This window comes from Ursus maritimus, assembly GCF_017311325.1.
Source record: "Ursus maritimus isolate PB19 chromosome X unlocalized genomic scaffold, ASM1731132v1 scaffold_X1, whole genome shotgun sequence".
In the NCBI taxonomy this organism is placed as follows: domain Eukaryota; kingdom Metazoa; phylum Chordata; class Mammalia; order Carnivora; family Ursidae; genus Ursus; species Ursus maritimus.
In genome coordinates this window covers 78,418,660-78,444,493 of record NW_024423319.1, presented here as the reverse complement: position 1 = coordinate 78,444,493, position 25,834 = coordinate 78,418,660, and the positions used below count along the sequence as shown (strand labels likewise).

The following is a 25,834-nucleotide window of genomic DNA, read 5'->3' as shown; positions in this document are numbered from 1 at the left end:
GGTATTATACCCTGTATAATCCCTTTCCCTGGAGTATGAGCAAGACTTGTGACTTGCTTCTAACCAATAGAATATGGCAAAGGTGATGGGAGATATCTCTATCTATCTATCTATCTATCTATCTATCTATCTATCTATCTGGCTTCATCTTGCTACCATACAAGGAACTCAACTGCTGGCCTTGAAGAGGCAAGCTGCTATGTCGTGAACTGCCTATGGAGAGGGCCACATGGAAAGAAACTTTGGGCAGACCCTAGGATCCGAGAACCTCAGTTCTATAACCACACAGAACTGAATTCTGCCAACAACCATGTGAGATTGGAAGAGAATATGAAATAATATGTGGCTTCATATGAGACCTCAGCTCTGGCCAAAATCTTGATTGCAGCCTGTGAGACCCTGAGCAGAGAACCCAGGTAAGCTGTTCCTGGACTTCTCACACATGGAAACTGTGACATAATAACTGTGTGTTATTTTAAGTTGCAAAGTTTGTGGTAATTTGTTATATAGAAATAGAAAACTAATACACTCAGCTTAGATTTCATTATCCATCATTATAATCACTCCCTTGCAATCATCCTTACTATTCTAGCCCTTGCGGCCAACAGACCCTAAAGCAACTCCCAGTAACCTCCACTACCTGGTGTTCATTGCCCTGTGTAATCTCTTCCCCTTGACTGTAAGCAGAATCTGTGACTTGCTTCTAGCCAATAGAATACGACAAAGGTGGTGGGATGTCACTCCCATAAGACTGCATCTTAGCATATTAGAATTAAAGACACTCTCGCTAGCTTTGAAGAAGTAAGTTGCCTTGTTGTGAAAGGGCCTGTAGAGAGGATCATGTGGCAAGGAACTTGGCTTCTAGCAGCTGAGAGACATCCCTGCCTGAAAGCTAGCAAGAAAGTGAGGACCTCAGTCTTATACCTTCAAGAATGTAAATTCTTCCAACAGCCTGAGGGAGCCTGGAAGCAGATGTTTTCCCTAGTTCAAGCCTCTGATGAGACTGCAGTTTTAGTTGATATCTGTATCACAGCCTGATGAAACCCTAGGGAAGACCCCGCTAATTTATTCCTAAGACTTCTGATATAAAGAAATTGTGAGGTAATAAATGTATTTTGTTTTAAGCCTCTAAATTTGTGATGATTTGTTCTGTAGCACAGAAAACTAATACAGCCCTTCCCTCCCATCTTAAACACTTGCTTGGCCAAACACAACCCAGGTTAGTCACAATGCCCCACCTACTCTGTATCTGAATGGCTGAATGTTATTAGAGAAAACCAAAAACCACACAACAAGTCAATTAATTTCACTCTAAATCATTGATTGCAGACCTCAAATGGGCATTAACAGCATAGCAATTCTGCTATGCTCACTTTCCCCACTCTCAGAGATTACTATTTTGTACCTTCTCTGCTCCTCCCAAACCTCCCACATTCCAGCCTCTGTTCTCACCTTCAGTTTGTTGGTTTCACATCACCTTCCATTAAGAAGATAGCTGCATTCAAATGGAAATTCCCTTATCTCACCACCAGATATGCAATCCTCTATACACCTTACTTCTTTTTCTTCTGACTTGTCATGTGAAGGAACTATCCCTCTTCATATCAAAGACCAGTCACTCCACTTCTGCTTTACCCTCCTTTTGCCTACTCAAGGTCTTTACTCCTTCAGTTACTCCCATCCCTCCTGTATTACCAGGTTCTCCTCTTTTGGGCCATCCCCATTAGTGCATGAATGTGCTCTGTCATCTACCAGTATTTTTAAAAAGAGTTCTCCTTGAATTCCATGAGCCCCCCCGCCCCGTTACTGCCTATTTCTCTCTTCCTTTCATACCAAAACTTCTCAAGACATGGATTACACATTCCTGTCCCCACTTCACCTCCTATTCACTTTTCAACTAACTCTAGTCTAGTTTTGTACCACTCCATGAAACCTGCTCTTTGTCAAAGTCACGAAAGACTTAATGTTGTCAAATCCAACAGATGGGTACTTGTCTTTGCTCATCCTAATTGTGTTCTCAGTAGCATCTGACGTGGCCGGTCAACCAGTTCCTCCTTCTTGAAACATATCTATGTCTTCTCATCCCCCCTTGCTGGCCTCTAAATGTTGATGCTCTGAGCTTGTAGACCCATTGTTCCCTTGTTATCTCCACTTGAATATCTAATAGGCACCTCAAATTAAACATGTCTAAAACATAAATCTTGATATTTTCCCCAAGTCTGTTCCTCCCACCACCTTCCTCTATCTCAGTACAACTACCAGTTACTAAATCAGAAAACTGAGAATCATGCCTTTCCCTCACTTCCTCCGCACTTGATAGTACTTATGGAGTAGTGTGGGTTTTATCTCTAAAACTTGTCTTGAATTTGTCTACCCGTCTCTGTCTCCACTATCACTAACCTACACCAAACTACCATTGTCTCTTATCTGAACTATTGCAATAACTTTCTGACGGTCTCTTGCTTCCACTTTTGCTTCTCTATAATTCATTTTCCACCCAGTAGCCAGAGTAGTCTTTCAAAAAGCTAAATCATATCATTTTTATTCCCCCACATAGAAATTTTTCTATTGCATTTTTTAAAAAATTCAAATTTCTTGCCATGGACTAACAAGGCCCTTGCTGGTGTCACACACTTCACCTCCTGTACCTCTTTTCCTCTCATACTAAGTTCCATTATCTTTGTCTTTGTGCTTGTTACCTTTTTCTGGAACCATCTTCTTCTGGCCTTCTCTCTCCTCCTTATGAAAACAATTTAAATGTTACATCCTCAAAAGTGTTTTTCCTGACCACCATATTAAAAACTGTTCCTCCCTCCCCTGTTACCCTACTTGAATGTAAGCTCTGTGAAAGCAGAGCCTTGTTAGCTCAGAGTTTAGTGTAGTGCCTGGCACATACTCAGCACTCAATCAATATTTGGTGAATGAGTGAGTGAACGAATGAATGAATGAGGCACTGAGGATTTAACTGCAATGTACTTCATTTTTTAAAGTATTTTATTTATTTAATTGAGAGAGAGACAGAGACAGAGATAAGGAGAGAGGGCACAAGCTGGGAAGAGAGGGAAAAGCAGGCTCCTCGCTGAGCTGGAAGCCCGATGCAGGGCTCGAGCCCACCTGAGCTGAAGGCAGATGCTTAACTGACTGAGCCACCCAGGTGCCCCGGTGCAATGTACTTCAATGTGAGGACTGAGATTGGCATGAAAGACAAAATACACCGGATAATTAAGGGGATATTTTTATTCAGCCTATTGTAATAGAGACCATGCACTAATGAGAAATGTCTTAAAGGAAAGAGAGGGAGACTGAAATTTCATGGGGGCAAGTAGACAAGGGTGGACAGTTTAGGAGTCTTACAGGGTGATTGGGAAGAATAAGGGTAGGTCTTATCTGAGTCACTGAGGAAAGGGGGAGCTGAGTCTTATCTCAGAATATGTGGAAGCAGGGAAGTCCTTGGTAGTTAGCCCTTTCTGAGAGCACAAAGCGTGGAGGAGTTTTGGACCATGGCTGTTTTTCAGGAACACAAGGCTCAAATAAGTTACAACATTTTCACTGGTTGTCTCAATTTTAGTACAGGACCTTGATCTGAAGATTTCAATCTGTGGAATCAATTTGGGGGCCTAGCCTAGGCCCTCACTTTGAGGGCCTATATTTGGGTTCAATATGAACAGCCTGAGTGGACCACCTAGCACTATCATTGGAGGTGATTTTGGAGTCAGCCTGGGGGACTTGTCCTGGGACCTCAGTTTGGCAGATCAGCTTCAGGGAGATTTATCTGGGAATTCTACTCTGGAGAACTCAGTTTGGAGGCTCCAATTAGGGGATTCTGTCTACTAGGCACAGTGAAGGGGCTTACTCCAATTAGGGGATTCTGTCTACTAGGCACAGTGAAGGGGCTTACTAGCCCATGTAATGGGCTGGTGCTCCATCCAGTGGTTCATTCTAAGGTTGGTAAGGAGTTTCATTTTGGGGAGCTCAGAGCGTGGCCTTAGTATGGGGATCTGAAACTTTGTTCTGCAGACTATTTCTTGTACACAATCTGGGAAACTTCTTCAGGGAGCTCAGGCAGGATATATGTTCTCAGAGACATCATTTTGCAGGGTTTGGTCTAGAAACTGAACCACTTACCTTATGGTTGCCTGTCTAAGGGCTAAGGCACTGCTAGCTTCGTACTGGGGATCAGTCTCTCCCCTATCATTTAGTCAGGAGCTCTGTCTGGATCACTCACTTTTAGGTGCTCATCAGGATTTGGGCTTAGAATGCTGAGTCATTGTGGATCAGACTTCAGCCCAACAAAGGGAGCTCAGCTGGCATCAGATGCAATTGCATGTAACAGAGAACCAACAAATACTGATGGTTCAAACAAGATAGAAGCCTTTATTTCTCATGTAAAAGCAGTCCGAAGGAACTGCCTCACTCTTCCATTTAAATCTTATTGGCCAAAGCTTAGATCATGTGTTCATCAGTTGCAAGGGGTACTGGGAAATGTAGTCTTTTACTGGACTTATGTCCACCCAGCTAAAAATATGGGTTCTGTTCCAAAGGAGAAAAGGGAAAATGTAAGTTGGAATGTGAAGCTAGCAGCCTTGCTGCACTGATGTTTTAGCCTGGGATTCTCAGTCTGAGCCTCTGATTTTGTGTTTTTGAGTACTCATTCTGGGGGTATGAATTTTGAGTCCATTTTGAATACTCATTCTAGGGGTATGAATTTAGGGTCTGAGAGATTGGAAGTTCATTCTGGGGAATCAGTTTCATGATCACAGTTGGGGGACCTTGGTCTAGAAGCTTACTTTAAAGGATTCAGTTCTATTTCTGAGTCTGCGGACAGTCTGGTAGAATCAGTCTACAGATTCCCATTCTTTGGTCTTCCATTTAGAGGAAGTTCAGTCTGAGGGTGCTCAGACTAGGGGATCATTGTAGTATTTCAATATGAGAGTTCAGTCTGGGAGCCTGATTTTTGATGTTCTACCTTTGGGCTTAGTCCAGGGTAAGTCTGAGCCTCTGAATTGCCAGTCAGGTGCTTCATTCTGGGCCTTGGGTTTGTGAGCCCAGCTTTTGGAGGCTCAATCTAAGAGAACTAGCTCAATTTGGGGGATGGCCTTTACTCATCACTTTTGGGATTCAGTGTGGGGTCCTCAGTCTGAATTGTCAAGGACCCCCTCTCTCTGCATGTCTGGCTGGAGATCCATTCTTGGCATATGTCTTAGGAGCTCTAACATTGGGAGCTCAGTCTGGGGGCTTGGTGTGGGAGCTTCCTCAGGGGAGTCAGTTAAATGGATAATCTAGGAACTCATTCTGGGGCATTTAGACTGGGGGTTCAGTCTTGGAAGCTAATTCTGCAAACATAAACCTAAAGTTTTGAGAGTGGGGGTTCAATCTGGCAGCCTCTGGAGTCCACCTGTTCCCTCTTCCATGCAAGTCTGAGGACTCAAACTGGGATACTAGTTTGAGGCTGAGACCTTGTTAGCTCATCCGGGAACACGGTGGCTCCTGATCTATATCTGTAGGCTCATTCTAAAAATGGAAGCTTAGTCTGGAGCAATTAACCACATAGTCTCATGCCCAGGAGCTTGTGTTAGTCTTGAGAAACAAACAGCAAGGTGGGATTAAGTGAGCAAGATTTTATCATTTACCATGACAGAAAATGGGGTAGGTGCCATGGAAGGCTGAGAGAGTCATCAGAACACAATGTAGTCTGACCCAAAAAAGGAGAGAAGGGGGGAAGGTTGAATGGAAATGTTTTAGACTGCTGTGCAGTGCAAGGAAGGTTTAGCAGGGCTGTCTGAGATTCCTGAACCAGTCTTCAGATTATCTCTGCCATACTCAGGATAGGAGTAGCTTGTGGGAAGCATGGCTTTGCAGAAATGTAGGGATGGATTTCAGAAGAAAGCAGCTGGGGCACTTGATCACTTATGGTCCCTGAAGTCTAAAAAGTCTATGAGAGGGGCACCTGGGTGGCTCGGTGGGTTGGGCATCTGCCTTCAGCTCAGGTCACGATCCCAGGGTCATGGGGTCAAGCCCCGAGTTGGGCTCTGTGCTCAGCAGGGAGTCTCCTTCTCCCTCTCCCTTTGCCCCTCCCCCTACTTGTTCTCTCTGTCTCTCTCAAATAAATAAATAGAATCTTTAAAAAAAGAATTAAAAAATTAAAAAAATTTAAAGTCTATGAGATGCTTTCTCATGGCTACCGTTGGATACATACTGGTGGTTCTCTCTGGGGATTCCCTAGTCTAAGGCTCATTCTGGGCACATTATTTGGGGCTCAGACACTAGGTTTTCATTCTGGAGGAACTTGTTTCAGAACATGGGCTCACTTTAGATGTGTCTGTGGCCTCGGTATGTGAGGTGTCCTTCTGGGAACTCAGCCTTGAACCACTTCCAGGATATCATCCCTATCTTCCTTCAAGGAGCTAAATTTAGGGTCTCAAATTCATGCCTCTGTCTAGAAGTTCATTATGGGGACATGACTTTGAGAGCTTAAACATTGACAGTTCACTCTTGAAACACCTGAGGATTCAATATGGAAGCCTGATTTTTGAAATGAAATAAAAGTTAAACAACACCACCAACAACTAATCACTGAAGTCCAATGATTTAATCAATCGTGCCTTTGTAATGAAGCCTCCATGAAAACCCTGTCAGAGAGCTTCTGGGTTGATGATCACAGGAAGCTTCACAGAGAGCATGGAAGCTCCCTACTCCTCCCAAATACCTTGCGCTATGCATCTCTTCCATCTGGCTGTTCCTGAGTTATATCCTTAAAAAAAATTTTTTTAATTATGTTATGTTAGTCACCGTACGGTACATCATTAGTTTTTGATGTCGTGTTCCATGATTCATTTTTTGCGTATAACACCCAGTGCTCCATGCAATACGTGCCCTCCTTAATACCCATCACCAGGCTAGCCCATCCCCCACCCTCTCCCCTCTGAAGCCCTGAGTTATATCCTTTTATAATAAACCAGTAATCTAAACTTTAGTTTGTTTGTTTGTTTATTATGTATCTATCTATCTATCTATCTATCTATACCCAATGTGGGGCTCCAACTCATTACCCCAAGATCAAGAGTCACATGCTCTTCTGACTGAGCCAGCCAGGTGTCCCTAAACTGATGCTCTAGTAAGTAAAATGTTTCTCTGAGTTCTGTGAGCCACTCTAGCAAATTAATTGAACCTGAGGAGGGGGCTGTTGTGCCCTCCCATATATAGCCCTTTGGTCAGAAGCACAGGTGATAACCTGCACTTGTGTTTGGCATGTGATGTGTGTGTGGGAGGGGGTGGCAGTTTTGTAAGACTGAACCTTTAACCTGTGGGATCAGAGGCTATCTCCAGGTAGGCAGTATCAGAAGTGAGTTGAATTGGAGGACACACAGCTGATGTCCGAGAATTACTTGGTGGTGTGGGAAAAACCTCCACAACACACTGGAGCTGGTGACCAGAATCTTACCTATTATCTCCATGTACATTTGAGGCCTTACACCCTGGAAACTTCATGCAGAGGTGATTAATCTCAGTATCTTTGTTTGGCTTCTTTGAACTCAATTTAAGTTGTTGAGTCTGTTGGAATGAGTCTCAATAGCTCTGTAGGAGTTTATGCCTCCTGAAGTTATCAGTCTGGGAACGCTCATGGTTATCATTACATACCATGTTGTTTTCTGCCTCTGTCTCTTTGTATATACATTGTTTCTTCAGCGTGAAAGTCTCTCTCTCTCTCTCTCTCTTTTTAGTAACACACCCCACCACCCGGCAAAATTCCACTCAAACTTTTAAGAATCAGCTCAAACATCATCTCTGGGAGCCTGCCACAAGCCCCGAGGCTGGGTCAGGGGCCCCCTCTGCTGGACTCTCATGAACCCCTGTGCTCCCTTCTCTAACATTGCACAGAGATGGATTTATTATAGAACTCATAAAGCTTAAGCCTCAGCACCCCATACTTACACAGGCCACTATTGAGCACTGTCAATTTGAAGAGCATTTAAGATTTGTCACTGCATGAGAACAGTTAAAATACTCCGAAATTTTACAGCTCACACGTAAAAGAAACTAGATAGAGGTTTCCCCAAATTTGATGATCTTAAAATTTACCTGACAAATTGTGATGTTGAAACTTTTCTAAACTACCAACAAATTTTTTATCAAGTGAATGACATTGAATTCAATTGAATTCTTTGCATTCTCACTAGAAAATGTTATTATAAAATAACTGTCTTATTTATTTAGAAGAGGGTATCAAGGAGCTTGTAGCCAAAAAATTAGTGGAGAGGTGAGTCAAACAATTGACAAAAATATTTTGTTTTGGGGGTTTGAGAATGTTTATGGTATTTGTCATTTTTTTAAAAATTTTGTAATTTGTAACATTTGTGATTTCTTTTATAAATCTAAAGCAATACTTTCATACCTAATTTGTACTATTTCTCTTAAAGACAGTTTCCAAAATTCTATCTGCTTCAGGCCCTTTATCACCTAGATTCACCCAGAGCACCGATCATTCTCTAGGGTCCTTGGCCAATCTTTCATGACAGACTGTAACCTTCTTAGGCATTTGCTCAAACCCCATGCATGACCCAGCAGCATTCAACACAGCCCAGGCACAGAAGTGTCAGTACTGTTTGTTAACATGGTCTAGTCCAAAGTTTGTGACCTTTGCTGTGAGAGGCAATCATCTATGCTATTTTTCTAAAAACAGTTTTATTGAGATATTCTTTATATGCCATAAATTTCACACATTTAAAGTGTAAAATTCAATGGTTTTTAGTGTATTTACAGTGTTGTGCAACTGTATTAGTTTGCTAGGGCTGCCATAACGAAATACCACAGACTGGTGGCTTTAACAACAAAAATTTCTTTTCTTGAAATTCTAGAACTCTGAGATCAAGGTGTCAGCAGGTTTGGTTTCTTTTGAGGCCTTTCTCTTTGGCTTGAAGATGTCTACCTTCTATGTTCACATAGTCATTCCTCTGTGCATCTCGTATCTCCCTCTATGCCCTAATCTCCTTTTCTTACAAGGACACCAATCATATTGAATTAGTGTGTACCTCTAAGGCCTCATTTTACCTTATTTACCTCTTTAGAGGCTCTGTCTCCAAATACAGTCACATTCTGAGGTGTTGGGGGTTAGCTCTTCAACATATGAATGGAGGAGATGACACACAACTCAGCCCCCAACAGCAACCATCACACATCTAATTTTAGAACATCTTCATCTCCCCCCAAAGAAACCCCATTTCCTCCCTCCCCAAGGCCTGGGCAACCATTAATCTATTCTCTATCTCTGTAGATATGCCTATTCTGTACATTTCATATTAAATGGTATCATACAATATGTGGTCTTTTTTGGCTAGTTGGTAGTGACGTCACCTCTTTCATTCCTGATTTCAGTAATTTGAGTCTTCTCTCTTTTTTAGTTCACCTAGCTAAAAATTTGTCAATTTTGTTGATCTTTTCAAATAACCAACTTTTGTTTCACTGATTTTCTCTATTGGTTTTATTTTCTATGCCATGTGTTTTCTGTCCAATCTTTATTATTTCCTTCCGATTGCTTTGGGATTACTTGTTCTTTTTCCAGTTTCCTAAGGTGAAAATTGGGTTATTAATTTGAGATCTTTCTTCTTTTTTAATATGGGTGTTTATAGCTATGAAATTCCATTTAAGCATTTTTTTTAGCTACATTTCATAAATTTTGGTGTGCTGTGCTTTCGTTTTCATTCATTTCAATTTGTTTTCCAGTTTCCCTCATGATTTTTTTCTTTGACCGATTCGTTATTTAGAAGTGTGTTAATTTCCACATATTCGTGAATTTCACAAATTTGTTATTGATTTCTAATTTCACTCCATTGTGGTGGGAGAACAAACTTTGTATGATTTCAATCCCTTTAAGTCTATTGAGGCCTGCTTTATAACTTAGCATACTTAGCATATGGTCTGTCGTGGAGAATGTTCCATATGCACTTCAGAAAAATGTATATTCTGTTGTTGCTGTTGGGTGCAGTGTTCTATGGTTGTTAGGCTGCTTTTTTTTTTTTTTTAAGGCAGATTTTAAGGTTATGCTCCCTGAGATTGATTCCTCTGTCCCAAGGCCTGGAATCCGTATCTTTATTAACTTCCCCACATCTTTCAAGAACCCATGGCCCCGCGCGACCTCCACTCCTGGCTTCCTTTGGCTTACTACATAGGAGTAACTGTGGTGATGTCATCTGTTGCTCTGACAGACTTTTCTATTGCTCTAGTCTTACTGCCAGGTCAGCGCAAAGGCTCATCTGCGTTCTCAGGTTCGGCTTTCGTCTCATTCGGTCTGGGCCGTGCTGCGCAGCGATTGGGCCTCCTGGGCATCACGTGGCTGAGGCCTGACGATGGCCGGAGCTGAGGAAGATTCGCGGGAGCTGTTCGGGGTTGGCGTTCGCGCGGCGCTGGAGGCCTGGCCGGCCTTGCAGGTGAGTGGGGCCATGGCTAGTTATCCTAGCTTAGGGTCTGGGGCAGAACCAGAGTTGGCTGGACCACGCGTCTGAGGCTCCACTGGGTCGCATAAGCAGCCAACCCTACACCACGCCAGGCCGGCTTCCAGGCTGACGTGGTGGGCTTGGGCCTGTGTTGCAGATCGCTGTGGAGAATGGCTTCGGAGGCGTGCACAGCCGGGAGAAGGCCGAATGGCTGGGGGGTGCAGTAGAGGAGTACTTCTTCCGCAATGGTGAGTGAATGCAGGCGCTGCGACCTGTCTGTGGGGGGTGGGGAGGAGGAGGCGGGTCCTAGAGAGCAAGCGCTTCCTCTTGAACAGTTGTGGGATGGGACGTAACTAAGATCCAGGTGGAATGAATACAGGCTTTGGGAGTCAGAATCTTGAGTTCAGATGCCTTACAGACTGTGCCATTGACCCGGGGTATCACTCTAGACAAGTTATTTTACCTGAGACTCTGTTTCCTAATTCCTGAAATGGATATTAAAGTACCTACCTCAGCACTGTCCAATAAAAATACAATGCGAATCACATCATGTCATTTAAAATTTTCTAGCAGCCGCTTCAACAAAGTAAAAAGAAACAGATGAAATTAATGTTATTGAACTCAGTATATCCAAAATATTTCAACAGGTAATCAGTATAAAAGATTACTAATGAGATATTTTACATCCCTTTTTAATATTAAGTTTTCAAAATCTGGCGGGTATTTTACAGTTTTAGCCCGTTCTCAGTTCGGCCTAGTCACATTTCGAGTGCTCAGTAACCACATTTGGTTATTTGGACAGCGAAGATCTACACCTTTGATGTGTCTTGAAGCTCATGTAAGAATAAGGGACCCAGTAGAGGGTCTTTTGCATATAAGATTTTTACAAAATTCTTTATTCAGGTTTTTAGTCTTGGAGATGACGTTAGGCAGAGTTTTCTCAAGGAAGTTTACCATCTAGTGATGGGTCCATTTAAGTAGGCATTTACACTCAGGGTGATAGATGTTCTAATAAGGAGGAGCTCAGGGTGCTTGGGTAGCCTGAGACTGAGGAGGAGGTTTCTTTTGGAGGTTGTTGAGGGAGGTAGTGATTGGATTGAGTCTTAAGGGATGAAAAGGAGTTAACTAGGTGGGGGAGACAGCAACACACAAATAAGTTCTGTGGTATGAGAAGATTATGTGTTATATTTGGAAAGTGGCAGGGAGCTGAGTATTGGAGTAAGGGTGTGTGTGTGCTTGTGGGTGTAAGGAGGGTAGGAGTGGTTGAGAATGAAGCTGAGGGGTGGGGAGGCCCTGGGAAGAGATTAAGACGTGGAAGACCTTACATGCCTTTGGTTTTGTCTGTTAGGCCGGCGTTTGCCAAAATACGTGCTATGGAAGACTAGTTCTGTTAGATGTACAGTGAAGAAAAAGCTTCTCCAGTCAAATTATATAAGAAAAGCTCTTTTCTTCAGCTCCTCCTTAGGAGTCACAATAATCATTAACATAATAAAATCTTGGATAAAGATAAGAACCACAACAAAGCCTGGTTTCCTTTGTTTCCCATTAGCTTTCTATGGATAGCTTTCTTTAAAAACCAGCAGGACAGCTATTTCTGAAAAGCAGGATATGAAACACTGCTGTAGGTGATAAAAATTCATGGGCCCTTTCTAAGGTGAGTAATAGGATGGGATTTGCTGACTAGAAAGTTCAGAAAATAATCAGTATGGAGCATGGACGGGAGAGGGAAAGACTGATGAGGAGGTTGTGTCTGTCTAGAAAATAATGAGGCCAGAACTAGGGCAGTGGCAGTAGCAATGGAAAAGAAGGGGTGGATTAGGGCCTTGGAGATTGTTTGGCTGTGAAGAGGGAAGGAAAAGGAGGCAGGTTTCTGGTTTGAGTCCCTGGGTGGATTAGGTGCCTTTCCTGAATAGAGGAAGCCTGGAGGAGGAGAAGTAGGTTTGAAGGTAAGGTGATGAGTTTGGCTTTAGATATGGAGGGCCTGAGGCATCTGTGAAACAGGTAGAGTGTAGTCTGGGTTGGAGACAGCTTTGGGGGATATTAGATGAGAGTGGTAGGGAAAGTCAAGTGAGTGAGCTCTCCCAGAGGGAAGGGAGAGTGAGGAGTTTTGTAGAAGACCCTCTTCAGTAATTCTCTAATTCAGAAAAAGTAGAGCATGGGCCCAGAAGGTAACTGAAGCCTAGAGGGGAGGCATTAGCCAAAATTTCACACAGTAGGATGTTGGTGTCAAGGCTATGATGATTTCATCATTGGAAGTACTTAACATCTATTTTTTTCTTACCTGTCCTATTCAGTGGAGCCACAGTTGTGAAGGGTTTCTACATTTCAGAAACTTTAGCCCTTGAGTGATGGAAATTAACATGGATTATGGGTCTCTCCTATGCTAGGCATTATTTAGGGGCCTACTCATAACAGACCTTCAAGAAGGCCGCTATTAGCCCCTCTTTGTAGATGAGAAAACAGAAGCGCAGAGATAACTTGCTCAAGGTCACAGAGAGGAGGCTAGTTAAAATAGGTCAGATGAAAGGGTGAGTGTGGTTGGGATGCTGTGGGAATGAGAGGGTTTGGTAGGATGCAGGAGATTGGAAATTAGGTATTTATATTTAGTGTTTGGTTGGTTTTTATTTTTTTAATATTTATTTATTTATTTGACAGAAAGAGAACAAGCAGGGGGAGTGGGAAAGGGAGAATCAGGCTCCCCTTTGAGTGGGGAGCCTGATGCAGAACTCGATCCCAGGACCCTGGGATCATGACTTGAGCTGAAGGCAGACACTTAACTGACTGAGCCACCCAGGTGCCCCTGGTTGGTTTTTAAAAATCATGTAAAAACCTGGAGTACAGAGCACTTCAGTAAATAAAAGGCTCACTGTTTGGGCCTTTACCCACCAATCAGATGTGGACCCACCAAGTAGGTATTGAATGATAGTGGACAGGAGTGATTCAGTTGGCTGGTCTTTGCTTTCCTACCCAGCTGACTTGGAGCTAGATGAGGTGGAGGACTTCCTCGGGGAGCTCATGACGAATGAATTCGATACAGTTGTGGAGGATGGGAGTCTGCCCCAGGTGAGCATATCATGGACATAACTGCCATTTCCCTGCCCGCAGTCTTTCTTTGCCCTGTTTTTAGGCCAAGACTCTTGGGTCTAACCATTCTTTTCTTGAGTCCTGCACAAGAACCTTCTGTGACTCCCTTTTGCCTAAAGGAAAAAGTCTATTCTTCCCAGGTCTTTCCAAACTCTGCCTCTTCTCTTTTATTTCTCTCCGTACAACATTGTCAACCGGGTCCGTTCTTTACCCCCATCCCAAGGGCATATCAGGCCAGGTACATTTCCACCCCTACTCTGGTTAACATTTCTCCCCATCAGTTCCTGCTGGGATTGCCTTCCCTTTTACCTCTTCTGTCTTTCAAACCAAGTTCTAGTGCCTTCCTTACTAGGAAGCCCTCCTTCCATACTTTAGGCTCTTACCTGAGTCCTTCATATATGGTTCCTTCATTAGTGAACTCCTTGGGAAAGAAAGAGTCCCATTCTCTTCTGGAAAATTCCAAACCCCTCCCTACTCTTGCTGCAGTCACATGCTGGTTGTATTGTAGGTTCTCTAGAAAATCCAGGCTGGTTGAATGTTTTCTTGGTAGGTGAGCCAGCAGCTACAGACCATGTTCTACCACTTCCAGAGGGGTGATGGGGCTGCTCTGAAGGAGATGGCCTCCCACATCACCCAAAGAAAGTGCAGGGTCAGAGCCACTGCAGTTACAACAGCCAGAGAAACGGATGAAGATGATGCGGACAGCGTGGAGGAGATGGAGGTGAAGGGGGTGCCCCTTGGGTGGGGAGATGCAGATTTCTTCAATTTTCTGGGAAATCAGCTACTTTCATAGGGAAATGATGGGGGGGGGCGTATATTACCCAGAATGGGCAGGAAACTTTCCTAAGGTCACACAGCCAATCCTGGCAAAGCTGGGAAGAGAGCCTGGGTCTCCGGTGGCCACAGCCAGGAGGTGTTGTATTTAGCTTTCTCCTGTATTTTTCCTCCAGGTCACAGCTACGAGTGATGGGGCAACTACAGATGGGGTTTTCCCCCAGCCTGAATCCTTTGGTCCAGACTCCCAGACTATTAAAGAAGAGGATATAGTGGAGGATGGCTGGACCATTGTCCGGAGAAAGAAATAAGTGGGGCTGGAATGGTTTGGGTCCTTGCTTGCTAGTTGTTTTGAGACTTGTTTGTAGGGGTTTTGGGGAGGGTTGTGGACTCCTGGACTGGTTGCCCCATCTCTACCCTCCTCCTGTTCCCCTGTCGAGTTTCCTCCAGGGGAAGAAGAGCCCTAGGGTCCTGGCTCTCGAGGTAGTGTGACCTGGTTCACCACACTCCCTTGGGCCTTAAGTTACTATCTGCATGATGAGGCCTGGTTTCCCAGCACATTGCCTCTCAGGTGCAGTCAGTGTGAAGAGGGAGGGATGAGCGGGTGAGGGTGTGACTGGAGGAGAAGCTAAACACTGGTTGACAGTGGCCAGTTGGATCTGTGAAGGGAGAGGACCAGCAAGAGAACCAGTAGCCCTGCTGGGTCAGGAATGGTGAGATGAACTTGCAAACCAGAAGCGAGATGAGTTGAAGATGTGAACGAAAATAGCTGTGGTACCTCTCCTTCTCCTCCTGCCCATACACACACAGAGCAGCTGTGTACCCCTGCCCAGAAATTGGAACCTCCCAGGAAGACACCCTTTCTGCAGCATAGCCTCCAGCCCTGGGTTCCTTCAGGAAGTCTAAGACTTTGACTAGGTGGTGAGCTTGGGCTTTGTTTTCTGTCTCCTCCAACCTCTTTCTGTACGTACACTTATCCAAATCCAGGGATGAGGCTTAAAACCTCAGTAAATAGTACCTTCTTGTTACTAATCTGCAACTTGACCCATGAAGAGCCTTGGAATCAGCCTTTTAGGAGCTGGGCTTCAGAGCTCAGCAAGGGAGCAGTTTCTGGGCCCACCCTAGCAGCTTGTTACATTGAACAAACAAACAGATGGACAGATGGAACACAGCAGCACTCTGAAAGTTTCCATAAGCCCGAAATAAACTGTATTTTTCTTTAAAAAAACAAAACAAAGAGTATCCATTGTCCTCCCCCCATTCCCCTGTCCTGCCCTGTGGCCCTGCCATGGGTCTGGACGATAAAATACTGGGTAGCCTTGGGGCTGGGTAGAAGCTGTAAGTCATGGGAGAGGCAGGAGGGATATGGTCAGCACCCCATGTAACGTGTGTAAAGACATTGGCTGAGGGGGCAGGGGTGGGCCAGGGCCATGGGGTCAGTGACAGAGCTGGCACTTGAATCCAGATCTCCTGCCTCCAGTGCTTTGGGGAGAACTGGGTGGAGGCAGGATCTGTAGGGTGTTAAGGGGATGGGGACAAAACGGCCTAATTCAAGGGGGTCTAGCAACAGCTCCCACCCTCCCTGGGGACAGGGATTTAAAAAAAATTAACATCCCTGTAGGAATTTTTTTTTTAAAGCCCATGTTTTGTGAAAAGATGAATTAAAAAACCCAAGACCCAGCACTGGGGATTGAAAGTGCCCTTGATGGGAGTTCAAGTATTGACCGAGCTGGGAGGGAGGGGGCTGGGGCCCCCAATTGGACATGGGCAGCTAGAGTGTGGGGCAGGGGGCCCCAGTTCCTCCCAAACCCTCTAGGTCTTGTCTCGGGTCTGGGGGGCTTCGGAGGGTTCAGCTGTGGCTCCTGAAGCTGCCACCGGTGCCTCCTCCAGCTCCCTGTCCTCAGACAGTGTGGGCCCTGGGCAGAACGTGTCCCCACGGCCTGCCCGACCGAGCACTGCCATCCAACGCCGCTGCAGCTCCTCTGTCTCGGGGCTGAAGTACCAGCTCAGGTGGCTCTGGGTGATCTTGAAGACGTGCCTTCTGTCAGGCCGCTCCCCAGCCTCAGGAGGCCCCACCTCAAAGCCAATGAGGGGCAAGCTGCGCTGGGCTTTCACATCCTAGGGAACAGGACAGAGCTGGGGTCACCTTGAGGCTGGGCTTCTCACTAGTTTTGCATCTCCCGAACCCTTCTTTTCCTTCCCCTTCTCAGGAACCTTCCATGGCTCCACTGATAGCAACAGGAAAAAGTTGACACTGAGGCTAGCATGCAGGCTGGTTCAAATACCTGTGTCCTCCCACAACCAAAACCAGTTGGGCTAGTCTCTCTAGCATATACCAAATAATGTTTGTGGGCCTTTGTCTTGGTTGTAGCCTCCATTTACGTGTTCGTCCCCGCTGCAAACTGGACCTAGCAGTGCCTAACCTCCACTCTGGCTTCCTCCAGGAAACTAGCTATGCCAGCTCATCCCGCTTTTCTGTACACATGTTGGCCCATGATCACTCCTTGTCTCTGGTTGGTCTTTGTCTAGGGGTTCTGATTTCCCCTTAGCCTTACCCAATCCCCCAAGGCCAAGGAGAGGTCAAGGACTGAAGGGGAAGAGGAACAGCTTGGTTTTGCCAGGTGGCTGAAAGGGCCTGAAGGAATAGGATGCACACCTGAGGGGCTCCATAGATGTACAGCACCAAGGGTTCATTCTCAGGGACCACGAACCATGCCTTGTGCCAGCCTTTGCCACCTTTCTCCATGTAGTGTAGGAAGCTGCAGATGACGCTGTTCTCCGCAGCCACTGAGGCCTGTTTCTGTGGCCAGAGACATAGGGGACATCAGTGTTGATAGAAGGCCTGGCCTGGCTACTCTTGGCTTTGACACCCCCTCAGCATAGGGATTGATAAAGCTGAAGCTCAGATGGCAGGAGGGATTTGTCCAGTACTACCCTCCCGCCCCCAGTGAGTGAGAATCGAGACTGAAAGCCAGGCTTGTTTGCTGAACTGCCATGGCTGCTGCCTCCTGAGAGTTGGTGGGAGGGGTGTCTCAGCAGGGGTACGTAGATGCCAGGCAGGCATTCTTTCTTCCATCAGTTCATTTATTCCTCAAGTCACTTACGCCTTTATACCTCCCGTGTTGGTCATCTTTCATCATACATCCATGCCTTAACGTTTAGCAAGAGGCAACCTAGCATTGTGGTCAAGAAGACTGGGTAGCTGGGTAAGGCAGTCTGGCTCAGAATCCCAGCTCGAGATGGAAATGTATTGACTTGGAAGGAGAACATACAGGTCTGTTGTAAGGATTAAATGAGTTAATGTATGCAAAATGCTCAGAATAGTGCCTGGCACAGAGTAAGCATTCTTTTTTCAAAAAGATTTATTTATTTATTTTAGAGAGAGAGAGCGAGCGCGTGCACGTGCATGTGAGCAGGAGTTAGGGGCAGAGGAAGAGGGTGAGAGAAGGAATCCTCAAGCAAACTCCCTGCATGAGGAGCTCACCATGGGGCTTGATCTCAGGATCCTGAGATCATGACCTGAGCCGAAATCAAGAGCCGACAGCTTAACTGACTGAGCCACCCAGGCACCCCCAGAGTAAGCATTCTCTAAGTGTTAAATAAAATAAATACCTCAATTTGGTTAAAAAACAAAACCAAAAATGTGTGTATGTGCATGCTACAGCACAACTCTTAGTAGTGGTAATCTAGTGGGTAGAAGGAATATGGTGTTTTTATTATTTTTGTTTATAGAGTCTAATTTTCTTCAGTGCACATATCCTCCTTTGTAATAAGAAAAGATAATTTGTTAATTGAAAAAACATCCTAGCTCTGCCACTTGCTGGCTGTGTGATTTGGGCAAATAACTCCCTGGGCCTCAGTTTCCTCATTTGTAACCCAGGGATAGTAACAGTATGGATAGATTAGTTACTGTGAGGATTAAATGTCTAAAGCACTGAAATAAAAATTCATCTTTCATTCACTCTTGCACTCATTTTACTCAGTCCGAGCCTGGGTCACTTGCTCAGTGGATGCACATGGCACCCTAGCATTTCAGAGATGCCCAGGCATCAGTCACACTGAGTGGGTGGCTGGGGCCCATGTGGTCAGCATAGGAGTGTTAGTCGGGGACCTGGCTCTTACCTCCAGGATAGACCTCCGGCGCTGGGGTGTATGCTGGCTGCAGGCTGGGCTGCTTCCAGGCACCCCATGCAAGGCCACGTAGCAGTCCGTGCACACACGGTTGGAGCGGTTGTTGTCATAGATGAGGCGGGCCCGGAACTCGGAGCACTTCCCACAAACCACCTGGGGTGGCAAGTGGGCAAAAACAGCCTAGTTCCTGCAGGTCTTTCCCTTCAGTGTCCCAACTCCCACAGTGGACTCATGGCCTCCCCCGCCTTGGAGGGTAAACCACTCAGAAGTGGGCCTTTGGGCTGCCAGCCTGTCCCCTCCCTAGCTTTGCCCCTGCCTGCCAAAACTCACATGCCCGCAGGCCTTGCAGTGGTGCCTGCGTTTGGTGATGGAATTGAAGGGCTCCTGGCAGCGCATGCACATGGTGACTTCCTTTTCTCGGATGGGTGTAGGTGCCCGCTTCCCAAGATCCACGTTCTGGAGAGAGGGCCAGGTCCCAGGTCAGAGATGGCTACTCCCCAGCCCAGTCCAGCCAGCCCCTGCCCTCTGTCCCAAGGCTTGGATCATCATTGGGAGGCAGCAGATACATTCAGAAGACCTGCCTTTGAGTCCTTGCTCTGTCCCTACCTTACTGTGCTACTGAAGACCAGTCATTTTTATTTTCTGGGCCTCAGTTTCCCCCATGATTTCTCTGTGGCCATACCAAAAGAAGACTAACTTCTGAGGTCATGCACTGGCTCTCTGGTCTTTACTCTCCGGGAAGGGGCAAGGATCATTTCAAGGTAAAGTGGGGACTTGGAAGTCTGGAAGGGGTCCCAGTACAGGGGGAGAGGGTGGGGACTCTTACTGGAGAGTTAGGGGGTGTGTCTTCATCTTCCCTGTTTGTTGAGTTCAACAGTTTGAAGGTCTCCAGCGTCTGTTCATGCTTCAGGAGAGTGGAGTTGATGGCCTATAAAGGAGGTTGTAAGAAATAAGAGGTCAGATCACCTCACAACCCACCCACTTCCACCCTCACCTCACCTTCCTATGCCCTAGCCCGGCGTCGGAAAAGTTGGCTTCTAGGCCAAATTCTGCCCCTTGCTAGCCATACGATCTTGAGCAAGCCCAATCCCAAATCCAATTCTCAGTTCTTAAATTTGTGAAATGGGGGAGAGGATCAGTGGTTGAAAAACCTCAGAAAGTCTTCCCGGCCACTATCTGGGCTTAAGGTTTTATAGGATTTAACTCACTGGGGTTACACCCTCAGTGGAGCCAGCTTTCTAAGAGAAGAATTTGTGAGTTTCTGTTTAACCTGTAGACCTCAGTTTGCTTCTCTGTCAAACGGGGATGGTAAAGTTTGTTGGAAAGCAGGTGTCCGGGCCCATTCCGGTCTGGTACGAGTTTTAGGGGAGAGTCCACCAACCCCAAGGAAACCTGTTAATACTCCTCCAGCCCCCTACCACAAAGCCTTCTTGGATGTTACCTGGACCCAGTCTTTCTTCTCCTCCTCAGTCCTTGGGGAGAGGCAGGGAAAGAAAAATGTTGGGTTAGGCAGGCCAACCAAAAGCAACTGGAGTGGTGAAGAGTAAGTATGTTGGAGTCAGACCAGGGTTTTGACCCTCTGGTCCTTAACTTACTGTATGACCTTAGGCAGGTCATGTAGCCTGAGTTTATTTATTCAACAGTTACTAATACTTTCCAGACCCTGTGCTAGGAACTTGGGGCTTAGAGAGGTCCCTACCCTCAACGAGCTCATGGTCTAGGAGGGGAGATAGACAGGGACAATACAGGGGGATCAGCACTGTGACAGAGTGAAAATAGGGCTGAGAAGCCCAGAAGAGGAGACCTGCCCCAGCCTGGAATTTGGGTGGGGCTGGTAAGGTTTCTTCAAGGCGGTGCTGGGTCTCAGGTAGAGGACTATGGGTGAGGTGTATGTAAAAGTATGGAACATACAAGAAACCATAAATAGTTCCCTGTTGTTGGAATGGCAAATTTGAGAAAGGGGGGCAGCTTGTTTTCCTTTAGTCCATTTTCTTCTCCATTTTACATGGAGAGAATTATCAGTCTGGTTGTTCTGAGCAGTAACTGAAGTGATATGTAAAGTGCCCAGCACAATCCTTGGTCCACTGGGTGCTCAATCAGTGCGAGTTACCTCTTCCTTTTGCCTTTCTTTCCCACCTCTCCTGTCTGCCCTGTAGTCTCCAAGGCCTCTACGCTGGTACAGCGCCTTAAACTGCTTACTAGGAATAGGACCCAGTTTCTTGGCTAACTCCTGCTTGGCCTCTTCTAATCCCCTTCCACATCTACACACCAGACATCAAAAGTATTTTTCTAATATGAAAATCTGAATACGTCCTTAGAACCACTTCATGAAAAATTAATAGGAGTTAGTATTTAGCTACAAGAATGTCCATTGCAATGCTATTTATTATGAAAAATTGGAAGCAGCCTAAGTGTTCAACAACAGGGGATCAGATAAAAAAAAAGAAATGATGGTACATCATTACTGTCAGACAGCATAAATGGTATAGGAAGCTCTTCAAGATATGTTAAGTGAAAACATATATAAAATACACATAGCATTCCATTTTTGTTTAAAAACGTGACATGAGTGTTTGTATTTGTCAAAACTTACTGATGGTACACACTTAGACCTGTGCATTTCATCGTGTGAATATTTGGCCTCGAGAAAAGGAGAGGACATTGAACAAATACTGAACTCTCGGTAACAATATGCACACCAAAGTCTTTAGGGATGAGGTGTAGTAATGTCCGTAACTTCGTTTGACATGCATGTTAACAAACCAGATGGATTGGTGGATGGATAAAAGGATAGATTTGTGATAAAGTAAATGTAGCACAATGTTAACACTTGTAGAATCTGTATGGTGGGTTACAGTTGTTCACTATATAATTCTTTAAACTTTTCTGTATTTTGGAATATTTTCATAATAAAATGTACAAAGAAAACGTGTGTGTGTGTGTGTGTGTGTGTGTATACACACATACGTGCAATTAGAGGAAAGGCCTGGGGTGAAGTATCATGTCTTTAATTTATTTAAAAATGGTTCAGCCAAAGATATATATACGGCAAGATGTCAATAGTTGTTGACTCCTAAGTCAGTGGTTCTACACCCTGGTGCACACATTGAAACCACCAAGGGAGCCTTTAAAACTCCTCATGTTCAGGCTATACCCCAGACAAATTCAATCAGTCTTTGGGGGTGGGTTTCAGACATCGGTATTTTTTAAAGATTTTATTTTTAAATAATCTCTACACCCAACATGAGGCTCAAATCTCTAACCATCCTCTACTGATTGAGCCAGCCAGGCGCCCCTCAGACATCAGTATTTTTTAAAAGCTCCCCAGCTGATTCCTGTGTCGCCAAGGTAGAGCACCAGTTGTCTAAATGTAGGTATATGGGTGTTTGTTGTATTTCTACTTTTCTGGATATTTGAAATTTTTCATTACAAAATTTTTTTAAAGGGCAGTCCAAGCAATTGCAAAGCAAACCCTCCATGCCTTTCATCTGCCACTAGGAAACCCTACACTGCTTAGTGCTCCTTTCTGGCTCCATTGTCTCTCAGCAGCCCCCTCCCTCCCATCCTCCCAGCAGAAGACCTGAGTCATGTGACTTGTCACTCAGGTTCTGCTGAGCCCTCTCCTGGATGTGCCCAATGTTGGCTTTGTTCTTGCTTCCTGGCCGAAGGCCTCTGGGGATGCTCGCTCAGTCTCCCAGAGCTTCAAAGGTAACCCCCATCTCTCATCCTCCAAGAGGACACCCTCTAGCCCTATTCATTTCTCTTTCCTGCCTCCATGCCGTCCCAGCAATGAGGGTTCTGACTCTTATTTCTCACTTCCTCGCAGCCTGTCAGAAACAGATCATCTACCCATATGCATCCATTCCCTGGCCCTGGCCCTGACCACGATTCCCTACCACTTGGGCCCTCAGAACGCAGCATGAGCTCTATTTCCAGCTCTGCTCCTTTCTAGCTATGGGATCTTGGGCAAGGTACGTAACTCTTCTGTGCCTCAGTTTACTCATCTGTGAAATGGGGTCGATGGTAACAGTACCTACTTCAAGGGTTGTTTTAAGGATTCAGCTAGTCAGTTTAAACTTAAATTGTTTAAGTTAAAATTAACTTAAAACAGTGCCTAACATAAGAGCAAGTCTTCACTAAACGCGAGCTATTATAATCATCCAAGTAGAGGATGGATATGAAATCCCCTTTGTTAAATGGCTAGACATTATTTTTAAATGTTATAATTTTTTAAAGTTTTGTTATAAAAAATTTCAAGCATACAAAAAAGCAGAGAGAATAGCACAAATTCATTACATGCATGCCTACTATATAAATGCAAATTTTAAAAATACTTTGCTATATTCACTTCATATATATGTGTATATTCACATATCATTACATATGTATGTATATATGTGTGTGTATATGTATCTATGTATTTTTTTGTCATTTAAAAATAAATTACAGATATCATGATACTAAATCTTCAGGATGCATCACGAAAAAACAAGGCCATTGTTTTTTCTCCTATATAACCATTATACCATTATCACACCTGAAAAAGTTAGCAATAATTACCCAACAGCTATTGTTCAGTTCATATTTACATTTTCCCTATTGTCTTGCAAATATTATTTTAGGGTTTTGCTCAATTTAGGCTCCTCTCATGGACCAAGCATTGCATTTGGTTTAAGACTTCTCTTAAGTCTCTGAATCTACAATAAACTGTGTTGTTGTTATTCCTGTTTGGATTAATATCTCATTCTTCCCTCTCCTCTAACAAAACCCACCAGAAGAGCAAGCCTACATCTTTGGGAAAAGGTGCCCATCTTTTCTCTGGAAGGATCTCTTCCTTGGGGAGGTAGCCTGGCACTAGGCCTACAATGCCTCATATCTGAAGGGAAAGAGGGGGCTGGAGGGAAGGTATAGGTAAGGGCAAGTACCTAGCCTGGAGCTCCAGGGAGCGCTGCTTTCCTGACACCAGGAAGGTCCGAGGCAGATTGAGGTTGGAGCTTTCTTTTAGCTGAATGGAGGGAGAAAGACGCTTTGTGAGGACTACTAAGCTCCACGGGGCCCTCACCCTCTGCACACATGCACACAAAGACTTGGGGTCAAAGAACAACTTTATTCCTCCCAGCACCAAGGCCCCACTCCAGGTCCCCATCTCCCACCTCCTGGTGCTCACCTCCATGCCATCTACATCAATGCGTGCCCGCACGCTAAACTTCTGGCCAAGGAGCCGCAGCCTGGGCACGCAGTAAAGGAGGCGGTCGTTGAACTAGGAAGGAAAAGTTTGGGGATGTATGTGTGGAGGACCCAGGAGAGGTGTGGCCCAGCTCCCTATCCTTATAGGACTCCTGAATCTTTACAGCTGGGGAATCAAGGCAATAGATAGAGAAAGCACAGCCCAGATTGGGTACAAGGGTCACAAGGAAAGAGCCTAGGCATGGGAGTCGCTGCCTAGTTGGGTGACCTTGGGCAAGTCACTTCTAAGTCTTGTTACATCACCTCTGAAGTAGAGAAAAAAAAACTGTAGTGTAGGTAGTGAAAATACAATGAATTAATAGAGGAAAGAATGGCTAGCAGGAGGTATAGTCTTGAGTGAGTACCAAGCCAATGTGTGCAACCCCACACCTGGCACTTACTAGTATGAGGTATCGGTCTTGAGTGGTCCCATTCTTTGCTGACAGCTTAAGGATATGGCCTTCTTTTATGAGCTCTTTGGTGGGGCTGACAATGTCTTCCTCACCCCCTAGCAGCTCATATACCTTCAGCAGCTTGTGCATTCGCTCCTGGCAGGAGACAGTAAGCAAGGCAGGGTTGGGGTGCTGGCTTCCCCTGACATGTCCACAAGTCACAAGCCCCCCAGGACAAAGACACCACAGGTGGGTGGCCAAGGAAGGTCAGGGGCTAGAAGGGCCACTCACCATTTTGCGGATGGCAGCGTTAGAGTGCTCTGCTGCTGTGGCTATCAGCTCCAGAGACTCTGTGGGCAGAGTGGGAGGTCAAGTGGGGGACTAGCAGAGAAGAGGCTCTTGGGGGCTTCTTTGCTCCCTGATACCGCCTCCTGGCCTGACTACACCCTCCCCATCCCAGAAAGCACCAGCCTCAAAGATGTCCATAGCAACATCACTTAAAATCAGAAACTATCTCAATCCCACAATAGCAGAATCATAGTACATGGAATAACTGTCAATGAATAAAATGCAAGCTTAACAGGATTATTATTACCATTAAAAATAACAACAGTAATGGTTACATCGGTAACTGGAAAGAAACACACCCATGTTTAACAAGTTGTCTCTGAATGGTGGGACTTTGGGTGCTTTTTATTGTGTTCTTTAGATTTTTCTGTATTTTCCATATTTTTGACAAAGAGCATGTATTACTTTTATAATCAGAAAAAAAGCCATTTAAAGAAACAAAGGGGGTGCCTGGGTGGCTCAGTCAGTTAAACATCTGCCTTCGGCTCAGGTCATGATCCCAGGGTCCTGGGATCGAGCCCTGCATCAGGCTCCTTGCTCAGTGAGGAGTCTGCCTCTCCCTCTGCGTCCCACCACCCCACTCATGCTCTTTCTCTCCCTCTCCCTCTCTTGTGTGCATTCTCTCTCTCAAATAAATAAATAAAATCTTTAAAAAAGAAAGAGATGAGCCTATTCTTTGTCTCAATAATACTGATTATAGGAATCTATACTAAGAAGATAAACGTTCTAATCAACAAAACCAATAACTCCCTAGCCAGACTCATTGAAAAAAGGGGGGAAAGGACTCAAATAAATAAAGTCACAAATGAGAGAGGAGAAGTAACAACCAACACCACAGAAATACAAACAACTGTAAGACAATATTGTGAAAACTATATGCCAGCAAATTGAACAACCTAGAAGAAATGGATAGATTCCCAGAAACATACAGCCTACCAAAACTGAAGCAGGAAGAAATAGAAAACATGAACAGACTGATTATTACGAAGGAAATTGAATCAGTAATAAAAAAAACTCCCAATAAACAAAAGCGCAGGACCAGATGGCTTCATAGGTGATTTTTATCAAACATTTAAAGAAGAGTTAATATCTACTCTTCTTGGGACACCTGGGTGGCTCAGTCTGTTAAGCGTCTGCCTTCGGCTCAGGTCATGATCCCAAGGTTCTGGGATTGAGCCCCACATTGGGCTCCTTGCTCAGGGGGGAGTCTGCTTCTTCCTCTGCCTGCTGCTCCCCCTGCTTGTGCTTGCTTTCTCCCTCTCTGACAAATAACTAAATAAAATCTTTTTAAAAAAAGAAAAATTATGTTTCTAAAAAAATATCTGTTCTTCTCAAACTATTCCAAAAAATTGAAGAGGAAGGAAAACTTCCAAAGTCATTCAATGAGGCCAGCAGTATCCTGATCCCATTATTTATTTATTTATTTATTTATTTATTTATTTATTTATT

General features: G+C 44.9%; 2 protein-coding genes across 2 annotated transcripts in view; one reads left to right on the top strand and one right to left on the bottom strand.

Annotated features, from left to right (window-relative positions):
- The first annotated feature begins 10,279 nt into the window (after positions 1 to 10,279).
- On the top strand, positions 10,280 to 15,521 carry TSR2 (TSR2 ribosome maturation factor). Its single transcript, XM_008710829.2, has 5 exons — positions 10,280 to 10,424; positions 10,588 to 10,678; positions 13,402 to 13,493; positions 14,065 to 14,235; positions 14,465 to 15,521. Exons 1-5 carry the CDS (start codon positions 10,344 to 10,346, stop codon positions 14,597 to 14,599), a joined length of 570 nt encoding a protein of 189 aa, XP_008709051.1. The 5' UTR covers positions 10,280 to 10,343; the 3' UTR covers positions 14,600 to 15,521.
- The window catches only part of FGD1 (FYVE, RhoGEF and PH domain containing 1), a 41,806-nt gene continuing 31,452 nt past the window's right edge, over positions 15,481 to 25,834 (bottom strand). The window contains exons 9-18 of the mRNA XM_040631286.1: positions 24,329 to 24,387; positions 24,047 to 24,193; positions 23,587 to 23,679; positions 23,345 to 23,424; positions 19,861 to 19,891; positions 19,246 to 19,347; positions 18,750 to 18,875; positions 18,411 to 18,572; positions 16,945 to 17,088; positions 15,481 to 16,406 (exon numbers count right to left, since the gene is read on the bottom strand). Of these exons, the coding sequence (XP_040487220.1) occupies positions 16,101 to 16,406; positions 16,945 to 17,088; positions 18,411 to 18,572; positions 18,750 to 18,875; positions 19,246 to 19,347; positions 19,861 to 19,891; positions 23,345 to 23,424; positions 23,587 to 23,679; positions 24,047 to 24,193; positions 24,329 to 24,387 (1,250 nt within the window). The 3' untranslated portion in view covers positions 15,481 to 16,100. The remainder of the gene's footprint in view (positions 16,407 to 16,944; positions 17,089 to 18,410; positions 18,573 to 18,749; positions 18,876 to 19,245; positions 19,348 to 19,860; positions 19,892 to 23,344; positions 23,425 to 23,586; positions 23,680 to 24,046; positions 24,194 to 24,328; positions 24,388 to 25,834) is intronic.

Excerpts from the sequence above, each read along its gene's own strand:
- TSR2 (XM_008710829.2), top strand. The coding sequence starts at position 10,344 with ATGGCCGGAGCTGAGGAAGATTCGCGGGAGCTGTTCGGGGTTGGCGTT. Across the intron at positions 10,425-10,587 it reads AGGCCTGGCCGGCCTTGCAG|ATCGCTGTGGAGAATGGCTT; the intron begins GTGAGTGGGGCC and ends CCTGTGTTGCAG. Across the intron at positions 13,494-14,064 it reads AGGATGGGAGTCTGCCCCAG|GTGAGCCAGCAGCTACAGAC; the intron begins GTGAGCATATCA and ends TTTTCTTGGTAG.